A 14,230-nucleotide genomic window follows, 5' to 3' on the forward strand; every position below is an offset into this window, starting at 1 on the left:
CCACTTGGCAATAAAACATTCATTATTAAATTCTTTAGAATTAAAGTGGACAATGACTTGCCAGATCAGAGGCAAATATGACTATATGACATTTTATACCCCAGTTTTGAGCAGTATTGATCCAGTGCTCAGGAAATGGCCAAGGAAAACAAAAAACTATTGGCAAGACATGAGAAAACTGAAGGTTTTAACAACAGGCTGCAGAGGTTAATAAATAGTTTCATTGTTTTGATGCCTTATTTAAAGGGTGTGTGTGGATGTAACTGATAGGAGTTTGATGGAGGTTAAACTGATAATAGGAAAAAATAAAGAAATTTTAGAATCCAGAATCTGTCATTGCTGCACGTTTAACAGAGGGTATGAGTAGGGTAAGGTTGTGTCACCAAATGAGACCTACAGGAAGTCTCCACAGGCCCAACAGTCTGCATAGCAAAGGATATACAGCAAAGAGAACACTGTGCATTGGCTTGGGTGTTTCATTTCAGGCATGTGTGGAAACTCTTGCAGCCTCCACAAAAACAAGTAGGGAATTAATTCAAAACACAGTGTGGCCTAGCCTGGAATACTAGTGAGGAGATAAAATGGTGCATTCTGAGAATAAATATCACTTGGAAAGAAGCAGGCTTCAGCTACAACCTGGTATAAAAGAGCTAAGACACAAAATCCTGCACTGCCTGGGATTTCAGACATTGGAGAATCAGTTTCCAGTTCCTATCTCTGCTGACCACTTCCTGTATTAATCGAGGCAAGTTCCCTCTCAAGGCTGAATCAGGAGCATTTACCTGGGAGTTTTGTTTCCCATTCAAACAATTTTTGTGACCATGAACTTGTCCATAGCCCAGCTTCTGTCCCTAGACCATCTGAACCTGTGCGAAAGAGACCACAGATCATACACTAATCTCATTCCTCCTGATGGTTTGCTCCTTCCCTGCTCAGAGACACAGAGAACACCAAAGTCAAATCCACTGGGGCCTGTGGCTACTACAGTTTTTATGCAACCACATTTTTAATGCTATGCCTAGGGCACGCTAATAATTTAATGCCTTTGAACAACTACATTTGCTTACTGGGAATGATGTCCTTATTCAGATGACAGTAAAACCCTCTGCAAATTAAGTGCTTTCTGAAAGGGAGTTAAAGGGGATTGCCTTAAGTAACTGGATGGAAAGTGGCTCAAAAGCTGTCAGGAGTCCCTCTTCTTCAAAGCAAGATTAGCAATAGACTGATACTGAACAGCTCGTGGAGAAGCTCAGCTACCTCAGCATTTCACACTCAGACACACACTGATTTAGCACTGTCCTTCCCAGACTGTCCTGGAAGTAAGAACAGAAAAGATAGCACACAGCAGAGAGGGCACCAGAAGGAATCAGGAGTCCCTGCTCTGCCAGCAAGCCTGATTCAGGAGGTGCTCTGGACAGTAGTATGGATTTCACAGATCAGAGAGATTTTGGCAGAAACAGGCTCCAAGAGGAAACACCCTCAGTTCAGTTGGCTGACAATTTTCCTGTTGGTAGTGACTCACTAAGAGTACAACTGGCTGCTGCTCCCTGAACATCCCTCAGCTGTCTCTCAAAGGCCCAGCCTTACTTCTCCTGGCGGTACCATCAGCCCCTCCCTGCAATGCAGACACAGGTAAGGCAGGCACCTTTCCTCAGCCCCTGGCTAGAAACACATTGCTACTGTGGCACATACCATAAGGGAACGAAGCACTGGACAGCTGGGTGCTGACCAAAAATCATCCTATGCCCCCTTGTAAAGTGGCATTTATATGTACACATGTACAACAAAACTCTAAAAACTAATTTATCACAATCAAATTAATAATCCAGTTATAATATTTTTTCATTCTTTTTAATAAAAGCTTTACTGAGATGATTCTATCCTTAGGAATTTCTGAATTATTGTGTAAATTTGTGTATGTGCATACACATTTCACTCAGCAAAATACCAAATGGTTGGAACCAGCATCTATGGGTCAGCTTAACTAAATTATCACATCTCAACTGCTAGTTCCTGTGCAATCCCATTTTAAAATAGGAACCCAGAAAATAAAAAAAGGTAATGCAAATTTGTTTTAACTTTTTTCCCAAAACATTTTCCTCAACAGTACACCAGTGATGAAAACCTATACAATTCCCATTTTCATGTATCTCTCAAAAAAAATTAATATTCAAACAAGGAATTAGAGAAATGCACATATTAAGTAAACGCAAACATTCATAAGTGCCAAGTAATATATATAAAATTAGCCAGGTAAGTAAGTCGGATTCCTCAGATCCTCTGGAACTAATGCATGTCCCAGAAACGCAAAATCACTGCCATTCATCTTTATGCAAACCCCACATCTGGACTGCTGGCTAAACAACAAATGTCACAACGAAAACACATGCAAAGGAAAAAAATAATTTACAATGAATGTGTGTATTGGGAGTTTACTACACTGTCAATTTCTACAGCGCTAGAGGCAGATTGCTCTCATGAAGAGTTTTGTATGTACCTGGAGAAAAATCAGTATTTCCTGAAAAAGCCCTCACAGCAATTCACAAAGTGAACCTCACAACAGCAAACTGAAAAATTTCTGTAGAGTCATGCACTTAGGTACCCCTACATGGGAGAGATGCTAAGAGGAAATGTGCTGTTCCTTCACTAAGTATCATTTATTTTATTATTTCAGTGTAGATCGAAAATGAAATGCTCCTTTTGCACAAAAGAGACAAAAAATAGTGGACCATTACTCAGCTGCCTACCTAAACTTATCTGTAAAAACAAATACACATATTCACTGTTGCTGTTTTGTTCTGCTGCAGGGATTCCATCCCTGTGCAAAACACATGCTCCATGTTTAAAGAGTTAAACATCCTCTCGCTTAGTCGGTTTTTCTGAATGTAAAATGCAAGATAATAACATACACTGTATCATGAACCAAAACTGCACACAGCCTAACAAAACCCCCAGTGCTAAACGACAGGCAGCATGAATAGATCCATTTCCACTGCTTGTTAATTCAAAATAAATCCTTTACTGTGATTTAAAGCAAAACAGACAACACTAAACACACCAAAAATATAATGACTTACCCTTTCGGAGACACTTGCTTTTCTTAAGATATTTGGCAGTAAAAAACGGCATGGCTGCAACACTGAGGTTTCAGCCAAAGCTGACCTTTTATTATCAAGTGCTAAGAGCAAAATGAACAGACCAAAGAGAGAAAGCAAATTATTATACCAGATCTTTAAAATGCTCAGAGATGAGCAAAGGGAATTCAGAGTGGGATAAAGTATGTCAAGTTGCACGGTGGGGATTGCAGATATCTTTCTGCTCATTAGCACTGCTGTTCGAGTTATTTAAAGTGTGCTCGGGGGAAATGAGGACAATTTCCATGACAATATGTACAGTATCATATAAGGAGGAAGCATTTTTTCAGGCAGAACTTCTGCATTACTCAGCTGCTACAGCAATGTATGTTGAAAAGAAAAAAAAAAAAAAACAAAAAAACACAACAGGTTTGGATAACATAAAAAACCCTGATTCTATTAACCAGTCCTTGTACTGAACAGAAAACATAGCACTATAAATCTCCTCTCATGTCTCTTGGTAATCTCTTCATTTCCTCCTCAGGCACTTCTGGCTATCTCCTCAATTCCAGTTAGGGACAAGAAAACTTGCTTCAGGATGTTTTGATTCCAGACAGTCATCCCACTACCCCATGCCTCAGTTTCTCTGATTTTCAAATGGGGCAACATTGTGACAGTTTTTTTATTAAAAAAAAAAAAATTGAGACTCTTGGGCAGTGGGTAGTAAGAAAAGAACCAGGGCTTAACCCCATTGCTTTGTCCTATATGAGTGCAGTTGTTTATTTCCTCTTAGTCCACCATGTTGCTTTTGGGTGTCCTAAAAATCTTTTGCTTTTATTCAACCAAGATAACCTGATTTTGAAATTCCATCTTATTCCTGTTGTTTCTGCTGCCTTTCTGGAGCATTTAAGGCAGTTTGGTACTGACTTCATATCTTTTCAACTTCCATATAGTTGGGACAGTACATTTAATGGCAATGACATCTATCAGTGTTTGCCTCCTTCTAGTCACCTACCTCTAATTCTCTCAACCACAGCATACTGGTTGGGCAGGCTACACCTCATTCCTTGGAACATAAAGGACAATGCCAGAAATTGGGCATACTAGTGTTTCTATGCTTCAAGCCCTTCTATGTGTAATGACCCAAAGATGGAATTCACCCTTTTAAAGGTTCATGGATTTATGGAAATGCATAAATACAAATAATCTGTACTTCCGGTGGTGCTTTAGCTCTTGGCTTTTACCGATTCCAGCTTTTGGGGTACTGCCAAGTCATCAGTGACTAAGATACAAGAAAGCAGCTACTTCTCAGCAAGGGAAAACATTTTGTAATCTATAACCATTAACCCACTGACTGGATTTGGAGTCAGCTTTCTAGACTGGCAAAGGAACTGTTCCAAAGGAAACCAGTACTCCTCTCATAAGGTAAAAGAATATACAACACTATAATGAAGACTGTAAAAAAATGGCTGCACTTCACAAGATATGGAGCTCCTAGCTGTGCCTTTCCTTGAACCATTTGTTGTCAGCATAGAAATAAATATTCCGTTTTTTTGGGAGAGACAAGTTTTATACTCAAGAAAAATCCATTCAGCAAGCCATCTGAAAAACGTCATCACCGTTTAGAATTCATAAATCCCATGATATTCAATAGGATGTCATTGTTCCTGTATCTGTAGCATCATACAAAAAAATCCCTGAACCAAACAACCCAACAATGGTCTGCTCTTTCATTAGATAGTTTTGAAATCAGCTGACAAGCTTTCAGGCATAAGTAATTCTTCCATAGCACACCTGAAGCTAAGGTCAGGTTAACATGATATTGTAAAATCCCATTTGGTTCTTAAGCATGTATGGAGCACAGAGGAACAGTAGAAAGGAAAGAGATGAGAAAAGAATCCTTATGAGTCAGTGACACAGGCAACTGCCATCTGTGAACCACTGCAGGCTGTGGGTTGGACTTGGGGAATGTAAAGTGTCATAAAAGGAGGAAGCATTTTTCTCAGGTAGAAGTTTTGTATTACTCAGCTGCCACAGCAACACATCACTTTGGAATGGGGGCCCAAGCTAGCTACTGCTCTGCCTTGGAGATAGCCCAATCTACACCATATTTAATTTGGAAACACTGCCTGATCTTGTGTCATCAAAAAAATCCCTCACACGTTCTCCCAGATTTTACATAATTTATGGCCTCACAAATCTTTCCATGGATATCTGGAAATATTTGGGGGTGTGAGCCCTTTCCATTGCTCCTAATTCCTTCCAGCAGACCCTAAACAAAAATTTGCTCTAGAATCTGATTCTTTTGAAGGAGAAGTTAAACAGTAGGATAAACTCTGAGTTAATTTCTGAACCTCATGACACTTCCTCGTGCTATCATTTTGTGGTATATGGGAAAAGATGTCATGCCCAAACAGCCCTCAAAACACCGGCTTCCTCTTTGCCAGCAAACATGTCCCACATGCAGTGACACACCAGACTGGAGTTCCTGATGAACTAAGTCTGCCTTTTTGCACTCAGTAAGTTTAAAAAAAAAAGAAAAACAAAACCGAACCAGTAAAAACCACAGCACAACCATAAGGGAACTCCCTTCTCTGCCAGTTTAACACAGGGTCAAATACAGACTAATGCAGTAATCCCTCCCAGCTGCCTTAGACTCTGGCCCTTTAATGACCTTGCACAAACCCCTAGTGCTTTTAACTCCAGTAGCCTATATTCTGCCTCATTTCCAACTCATTCTGCCCTTGGAGCTAAAAACAGATGTTGCCCTCCTGTTAGACTTGCAGTTTCCAGGGAGAACTTTGAACTTATTGTAAACAAGCACTTGTATCTCTCATCCAGGGCAATGAAACACAGGATCTCTCTCTATCCCTCCCCACCTCCGACCACCACAGCCTACTTTGAGAAACCCTAAGAACTTGCATCTTCATGATGAGAGAACTGTTTATTCTTTATCCTCTGGCACTCCTCTGTTGCTCAGCCATAGCTTTCCTTCATCAGCTCTCCAAACAGACTGAAAACAGGTAAAAATTTCCATCCTGACAAAAATCTGCAGACACCAAGAATAGAATAGAATGAATTGGACCCAAACCATCAAATGTTATCATTCACCCACTGTTAAGACTGCTTCCTTTAGTAATGCTTTTAGAATGGGCTAGATGCAACTGGGACTGCAAGAAATCTAAATTTTTCTGTTATGTATCATCATACCAAAACCACATTAACATACGATTAGTGGGTTTTTCCTCTTTTACTCATCCTCCTTCCTCCAACTTCAGATCCCAATTCAGAGAGACTGACTTGGGAGTGCACAGAGCACAACCTTTACTATTAGCAGAAGGCTAAGTAGTGTGGAGAAAACCACACATGGCTCTTCATAACTGCATTTTCTGTAACAAATTTCAGGATCAGGTTTCAAAATACTTTACTGAAAGATAGCATCAGCTTCTCCATCTTACAGATGGGAACTGGAGAAAGGGACTCTGACTTCTGTATAACCACCACAATGATTAAAAAAGGGAACAACAGGGAGGTTTTTCTGATATGCAAGTGAGCAGCACATAGCTTTTTGGTTCCTCTTCTCTCTCCCAAGAAGAGAGACACCCAAGAAGATTTTACCATCTTAGATGAACAATGAAAAGACTGACAGCAAACGTGAAAACTCCTCATTTCTATTAAAGGTCATTAGCTGTTTGCACATGTTGAAATCTTCCACTGAATTGCAGCCTTGGGGGATTTCCTGCTGTTATTTCCCACCTGGGCTCAGTTAGCATGAAACTCAGAGAGAAAAGCAGTAAGACACAACCTTATTGTTACAGGATCACATCACAGACTATGTGATGAGGCTGTGTGGCTCTCACAGTGCTCGAACGCCAGTGAGGGGTGGGCAGGGGCGTGGAGCTGTCCTCCATCGCGCAGTAACACCTGCCTGCTCGAGAATGGCAGCTGGTAGAGAAGCAGGTGCTGCCTCCCTGACTCCAGCACCGTGTCCAGGCTGGAAAGGGACCAAGGCTCAGCAGCCCAGCAGGGTAACTGAGCAGGCAGGTGGCTGTCAAAGGATGGCATCATGGTGTGCCGGGCAAAAGCTGCTCTGCTTTGCAAGCCCAGACACAGGAGTGATACCAGATGACTGCAATAATACCGCAGCCTGCTTCCATGCCCCTAACTCCTACTTTATCAGATGAAAAGAGCATGCACTCAGGGTACCAATTTTAAAAAAAAATTCTCCCCCCTACAAAGTGACCAGGAGAGATTTCTATCTGTTGCTGATTGGGCTGATAAAAGCAGGATTTTTTTAATTTTTTCCTTTCAGCAGTTTAGAACTAAACCTGCCCTAGAACAAGTAGGGTCATTTTAGGCTGTGACCACATACATAAATTGTATCTGCAGAACAAAGGAATCTCAGGTCAATTAAAAAGATCCTATGGCTATAATATTCTTCTGGGAAGATGCCATCTACATATGCTTATTACAGCCACATAAATCCCACCCCCTCATTTGCCTCAAGCAAAGTAATTGTCTTTAAAAGCAAGCAAAATAATTATTTTTCCAACATACTTGTCATCATTAATTATGGCCAGAATAGCCAAGTAGGAGCTCATGCCCAGGCTTTTAAATGCTTGTAGCTAGTTAGCATGGCTGCCTGTAACTTTTCAGCTTTTTCTGCAGTGTTAACATTAACATACTGTGGCTTCATTAAATCAAGGCACCCACTGATGAGCTAAGTATGATTCATCTGAGAACACTGAGACCCTTCATGCTTATCTGTCCCTTAGCAAGGATGGGGTTTAATTTATGCCAATGTATAAGTATATTCGAGCACTGCTGGCTGTATTCCTAATGTCACATTCAGGCAAACATGTTCCAATGAAGAATAGATTTTTTTTTTAAACACAACGACTGGAAGTCGCAGGAATTAAATGGGAGAAGTCCACTGAGTTGAAGGCATTTCATAGGCCACTTCTGCAAAGCTACGTGACATTAATCTAACAAACATGGAATACTAGCTTCTGAAAAACCAGAATGAAAACTTTGGCCTGGCTCCTGTACTTCTCCCTGAGCCAAGTCTCCCACTGAAGTTGATGGGACTTTCCCTGCATAAAGGCTACAGAGTTTGCCCTACTTTTCTCCTTTTTTTTTTTTTTTTTTTTCCTAGTTTAACAGGACAGGCAATGGTAGGGAAAGACATGCTGTTTCCCTGCTACATGGAGGGTAGATAGATGTGATGTGATGAAAACCCACCTGGTTCAGAAGATTGCAGTGTAGTGGGAAGTCCACAGATAGCTTCCAGAAGGCATTTTTATCTTAACAGATTTTTGAATGACATGTTTTTAAAGTAACAGTGACTTTTGTTGGTCAACCAGCCTGAACACATTCTGGCTTCTGAATTGTTGTCACTCCAGGCATTCATAAATATCAGGTCAGCTCAGCAAAATCAGGAGATGGGCTTCCAACCAATGGGAATTTTTCATTATTATCCATCTTCTGGTTTCTGAGCCTTTGCAGGTCCTACTTTGTATATTTATTTTAAATCCGTAAGCATTAAAAGACTTGTTCTTTATTGACAAAAGCTGCAAGTTTTACATAATCATAGTATTTAGAATTAGGGCTTTCAAGGGAAAACACATACACAATGAGCCAGCACATGACTTCAGGCCTATGTACTCTCAACAGGAAATCCCAGAGCCTTGTCACATTTTTCTTAATTCATTTTGGAAATGAAGTAAATTAAATTATTCAGGTACTCAGAACAGGATGAGGACAAAAGTATCTACAGCATTTACAAAGCGGAACAAGACAAAATGGTAAGTCTGTAGAGCTTAGTTAAGAGACACCAATACAACAAACTGCTTGTTAACACATTTTTACTGCTTCAACTGGGCACAAAGCATGGCTTTTAGTGACAAATAAATAAACCAGAACAGAATAAATCACAAAATCTGTAAGTGCTGTGAGAGTGGGGAAGGAGCCTTTGCTTACAGCCTCAGCACAGGAAATAGATGCAATTCTATTCCTAGTCCTACTAGGAAGAAGTTTAGCACAGACCCATGTACTCTCCGCCCTGATCAGAATAATGGCAGCTGGGACAAAGCAGAGCTGCTGGTCAGATGCCCCAGACAAGCCCCCCAAGCACCCCAGTCTCTTGCTGGATTCTCCAGCACAGCCACTCAGAGCACCACAACTCTGCCCCACATGTGCAACTGAGATGAGGAAAGGCCTCAGGCACCAGTTAAGGGAAAAAGGTTTTTCTTCTCTTCAGAGTAAGCTCCAATTTTCATCCTCATTACACAATGGCCACTCCACAGTCCCTCAAGCATAGATAATGTACCACAGCAATGCCAGTCACCATGCAAACCTCCCCAGGCTTTTACAGGGAAAGGGAAAGAGGAATAAGTAGTAAAATGCAAATCAGTCACATACTGAATTTCAAAGCTGCCTTTAATTACAATTTCTTCCTGTTTCCCTGGGTGTTTGCAGCACTGCCCTAAGCAAGCCAAACTGATAAACAGAGTCCTGATCATCTTATTAAACTCATTCAAGCATATAACATCTGCCTTGGCAAGTCACTGGCTTTGAACAGAATCTGAATTCTATGCTACAGTCAGGCAGAAGAATCAAGGTACTATACTTCAGTATTTCTATTTTCACATCCCTCCATTGGCAGAGACTGAGACAGAACTTCTCTTTCATGCACAAAAGCGAGGAAATAGAGGCAGCACAGGTTCCTGTAAGACTCCTAAACAAGAATGCATCTTGTTTAAGGGTTCCACCACTGCTTTCCTGGGACCTGCACAGGCCAGGATTCCTTCTTTTTGGATGATGCCTCCTCAGGGCAGCAACTTGACAGTGAGCTTTCTATTTTCCCTTTGCCTCAACCAGAGACAACAGCAGGGAAACACCTTCTCTTCAGAACTAACAATTTCAAAAATTATTATCCCAGCTAAAAACCAGACTTATTCAATGCAGCAAAAGCTGCCTGTATTTCAAGGTACAGCAGCAGAAATAAATACAGCCATGAAACTTGGCCAAATTCTCAGTCAGCAATAATGATGTCAGTCTAGCCTGATTTATCCTCAGCTGACAGATCTTACCCCACTTGTTTCCAGTGAAACCACAGCTGAGAGCTTTAGGCCTGTTCACTGAGCTCCAGGGCTGGATTTATACGAGGAGCTTTTCCAGTGGTGCCAGAGGGGTAGAAGGCTGAAGCATCATTCCAGTACACCATCAGCTTAGACTAATGGAGCTGCAGATCTGCTACCATAATGCATGCTGTAGTCCACACTGACAACACCATCATGTACAGACAGGTAATGGATATTTAACTGCACTGGCAATGTCTGCTAAGGCAGATGTGCTCATCAGAGAGGACATCTGTTTTCACCCTTGACCAGTAAAGAGAGTACATTCAGCTTCAGATTGGTACACCAGAGTAATTTAAGCACATTTATTCACAGAAGCATCTTCACAACAGAACAGAGACAGAAGGAATGAAAGTGTATTTCAAGGAGATCAGAACAGTTTTTTAATTCAGTGCAAATGGGTTTGGCCTAAATTAAAACCTCTCAAGACATTACATTTTGCAGAAAGTATTTCAATGTCTTTACAGATAAATACGTTTCTTATCTGAAAGCTGATCTACAACAGAAGAAAAGCTCAGGCAAAAGCAATCAATGCAAAAATTAACTAAAAACAATTGAAAGACAGTTTGCTGTTTTGGGATAACACAGAATGAATTTTTTGCTTTGTTGAAAAGTAATTTCAACGTCTGTCATCTGATTTTCTACAGGAAGCCTTAACTGATATCTTTCCCTGGATTTCTTACCCTGAGATCATCGCCTTCACAGAAAAAGAATGCAGCCAAGTAATAAAAAAAATTCTGAGAAAAATAGAACCCCACAACAACACCCAACCCTCCCCCAAAAATCAACAACCAAACAACCAAAACCACCTCCCCCCAGACTAAACAACACTTTTACTTTTCTGCAGTGGTATCTAGATTATGCCCTAAGAGCTTCTCTTTGTTCACAAGAGGCCCTGCAGGTGACAATGTCACAGGGGCTAAGACAACTCCTTTTCCAGTGGAGTCGCACAAAGGGCAGGAGACATTTGCACACACTGTGCTCAAACTGCTTTGATCCATCAACACCACCAGCTAAACACTTCATACCACCAGCCTCACTGATAAGGACTGTCAGCATCTTCATCACTCTCCTACTGCACACAGGTGTCACTTCTCAGAATCTGCATTACTTTGCTTTACTCATTTGTCCTTATGGAGAGCAACAGTCTCTCCACCTTTGATACTGAATATATAGATGTGAGGCTTGATGTACTATGCAAACTCATCACCATCCTGCTTTAAATTGCACTCTGGCTCCTCCCCTCCAAGTTTCTTTCTCCCACTGCACAACAGAAAAATATCCCAACACACTTGAAGCCAGTGCAGTGATAAACACTTGAACATCTGAAGAGCCAGGAATTGAGATGCTAACTCTAAAACCCACTAGTGGTGATGCAAATATCCTCATATAACAGGTTAAGATGATTTACTGCTAATCACTTGCACACAAAGACCCAGGTAACACACTTAGCTCTGCCCATCACCACCTGCACAATGACAATCTCAATTTTAGAGCTGTGGACAACTGCTTCCTACAGCTGACAAAAATTATGTTTTTCCATCATGGTACTACTTAAAAAGACTGGGAATTAAATATTTAGACAGAAAAATCTTTATTTTTTAGATTTGATAACAAGGTATCAATGACTTACATCAAGTACATAATGCAGCCACAGGATGGGGAGGGAGGGGGATGCGGTCTCAGGATGGAAAAAGAATCAGAGTAGGGGTATTGAAAAACCTCATATATTTTAGGCTCAAAAGGGTTGGATCCCATGGATTTATCTAGCAATCTGGAAAATGAAGAAGCCTGGAACATCTTGATTCACAAATTCTAGCCCCCAGTATCAACAGTAAATAAATTGTTTACTTCAGGGTATACCATGTACACATCAACGCTGCTAGCTGAAACAAGTTTCAGAATGTCACACAAACTTGAGACTTTAATCAAAACAAAGAAACTGATTATCTACTCCAGGATACCAGCATCTTGTTGGTGTTTTGGTGGAGTAGAGAAACAGCACATTTCCTCATCTAATTTTTTTGCTTTGCTGTTTCTTCCCCACTCCTGCAATGTATGTGTACAGTACAGTGTGGTTCCAGAGTATAGCTTTTAAGTCCTAGCACTCATGCCTGTGATCCATGGGTGGCTATATTTAGGACTTCTGAATAGGCTGCTGCAACCAGTGTGAGAGCCCATTCTGGAGTCATCTTGTCTCCTTAGATCTTTCCTGATACACTCATTGGAGTGAGCAGTACCTTAGCTAAGGATGTGTCAGGCTTTTCCTGGTTTGAAGCACACTGCAGAGGATGCCTCACTGTGCAGCACCTGAGAGTGTACAACAGACACGGTGCTGAGCACCATCCACCTGCTATCCATGGACAAGGAGCCTTTCTGAAGGCACTGCTCAGCTGCAGTCACCTTTCCCAACACTGCATCCACAGCACTGCCACCAAAAGAACAGGCTGGATCAGACCAGCTAGCCTAAGCAATCTCATCACAATATTCCACTGGGCAAGGTAAGTGGGGTTAAAAACGGAAACTGCCCAACTTTTGTTCAACTCTTGATTAAATGAAGAATTTTGCATTATTACCCAGCACTAGGCATTGTAAGACTCCTTCAATCACCTGTAACACAGCTGTTCTGCACAGGATTACCTGTGTCTTGCAGGCTGGGCAGCTCACCCTGGGCAGAAAGGATTGCATGGTCTGTGGTGGATCTGCCCCTCCAGCCTGGTACTGAGAGCAGTCCAAGTCTTTCTGTCCTGGTGGAAAGGAGTCAAGTAAGTTTTGCTAAGAGTTTGACTGAGTCAGACTCATCTAGAAATGGGACCTGGCGAAGGGAGAGCATCTCTGCAACTGATTCTTCTGAGACAGAAGGTTTTCACCTGCCACTCCTGAATCAGCTTTCATGTCTTTCCTGCTGTGCTCTAAAGCACTACCTTTTTCCTCAGCACTTTCCTCTCCAGATCTTCTCCCAGACAGATTTCCCAAGGCCAGTGGGCAATTCCCAGTCTGGAAACCCTGGAAAATGATCTGGCATTTAACCCACTCCATCCAGAAGCTGACAGAACAGAGCTAAGACTGGTGGTCAGACCTTCAGGGCCTCACACAATGCTCCTGACAATTAAGTCTCCTAATTTTGCTCTAATGACCTTGCACATGACAGTGTTTGCTGGGTGGACAGCAAACTGTGTTCTATACCTGCCACTAACTCTACCTTAAGGAAATCAAGAGCTGACAGTCCCTTTGAACATAAGGATCAAGCTTACAATATTATGAATTACAAAATTTCCAGTTACCTATAAAGCTTTGTGTTATCATGACTTATATTTTACATGCAGACATAAAAAGAAAGAGAAATAATCCACGTAATTACTGTCCTGAGCCAGACCACTTTTCCAAGCAAGAACATAAGTACTACAGAGGTAACTAATCACTAATCAACAGGAACATGGTAAATGATCGATTTCAGAAAGAATGTTGGTTTATAAAGGGCAAAGTATTCCAAAGAAAATGAGCTAGCTTGCTGCAAGGAGGCTGTAAAACAAGCAAAGTGCAGCAGGGGCAATGTGCTTGGATTTTGTGTCAGTATCCATGGCTCCAGAACTCCTTAGTACTGAAACTCAAGTTGTCTGGAATATGAACACTGTCAGAGGTACTCAAAACTCAGACAGGCTTCTCAAAAAAGCATTGTCATAGCACTCAGTGTATTCAACTTGAAATGAAATATGCAATAGGCAGCAGCAGAGCAGGAACCTGACAGAGAGGATCCCATTTCTGCTCTTAAGAGGAACATGGCTTTGATTCCTTTGCCACAGTTCCCCATATGCAAAATGGGGAAGAGGACAACTTATTTCTGTCCTGTGTAACATGGGAGAGGCTCCACAACAATTAATGCTGGTTCTAAGATACAAAATCACTTAATAAGGCATGACTAAGCTAGATCAGGCACAGACACAATTACATTTCTGTCAAGTAAGGGAAAGCACACAATAGTTTACATCAGCTTTGTGCCAGCTGCAGGAGAAAAGA

At 41.3% G+C, this 14,230-nt stretch overlaps 1 protein-coding gene across 6 annotated transcripts in view; it reads right to left on the minus strand.

Annotated features, from left to right (window-relative positions):
* Positions 1-14,230, minus strand: part of ARHGAP22 (Rho GTPase activating protein 22) — a 126,546-nt gene that overhangs the window by 51,458 nt on the left and 60,858 nt on the right. Inside the window, exon 1 of one of the 6 annotated variants that reach the window (XM_068197555.1) lies at positions 3,078-3,360. The exons of the other annotated variants lie outside the window; for them this stretch is intronic. Coding sequence (XP_068053656.1) covers positions 3,078-3,129 — 52 coding nt within the window. The 5' untranslated portion in view covers positions 3,130-3,360. Of the gene's footprint in view, positions 1-3,077; positions 3,361-14,230 lie in introns of those variants that run through there. 6 annotated transcript variants of the gene reach the window in all.

The sequence above is a fragment of the Anomalospiza imberbis genome, chromosome 8 (genome assembly GCF_031753505.1).
Source record: "Anomalospiza imberbis isolate Cuckoo-Finch-1a 21T00152 chromosome 8, ASM3175350v1, whole genome shotgun sequence".
Lineage (NCBI taxonomy): Eukaryota > Metazoa > Chordata > Aves > Passeriformes > Viduidae > Anomalospiza > Anomalospiza imberbis.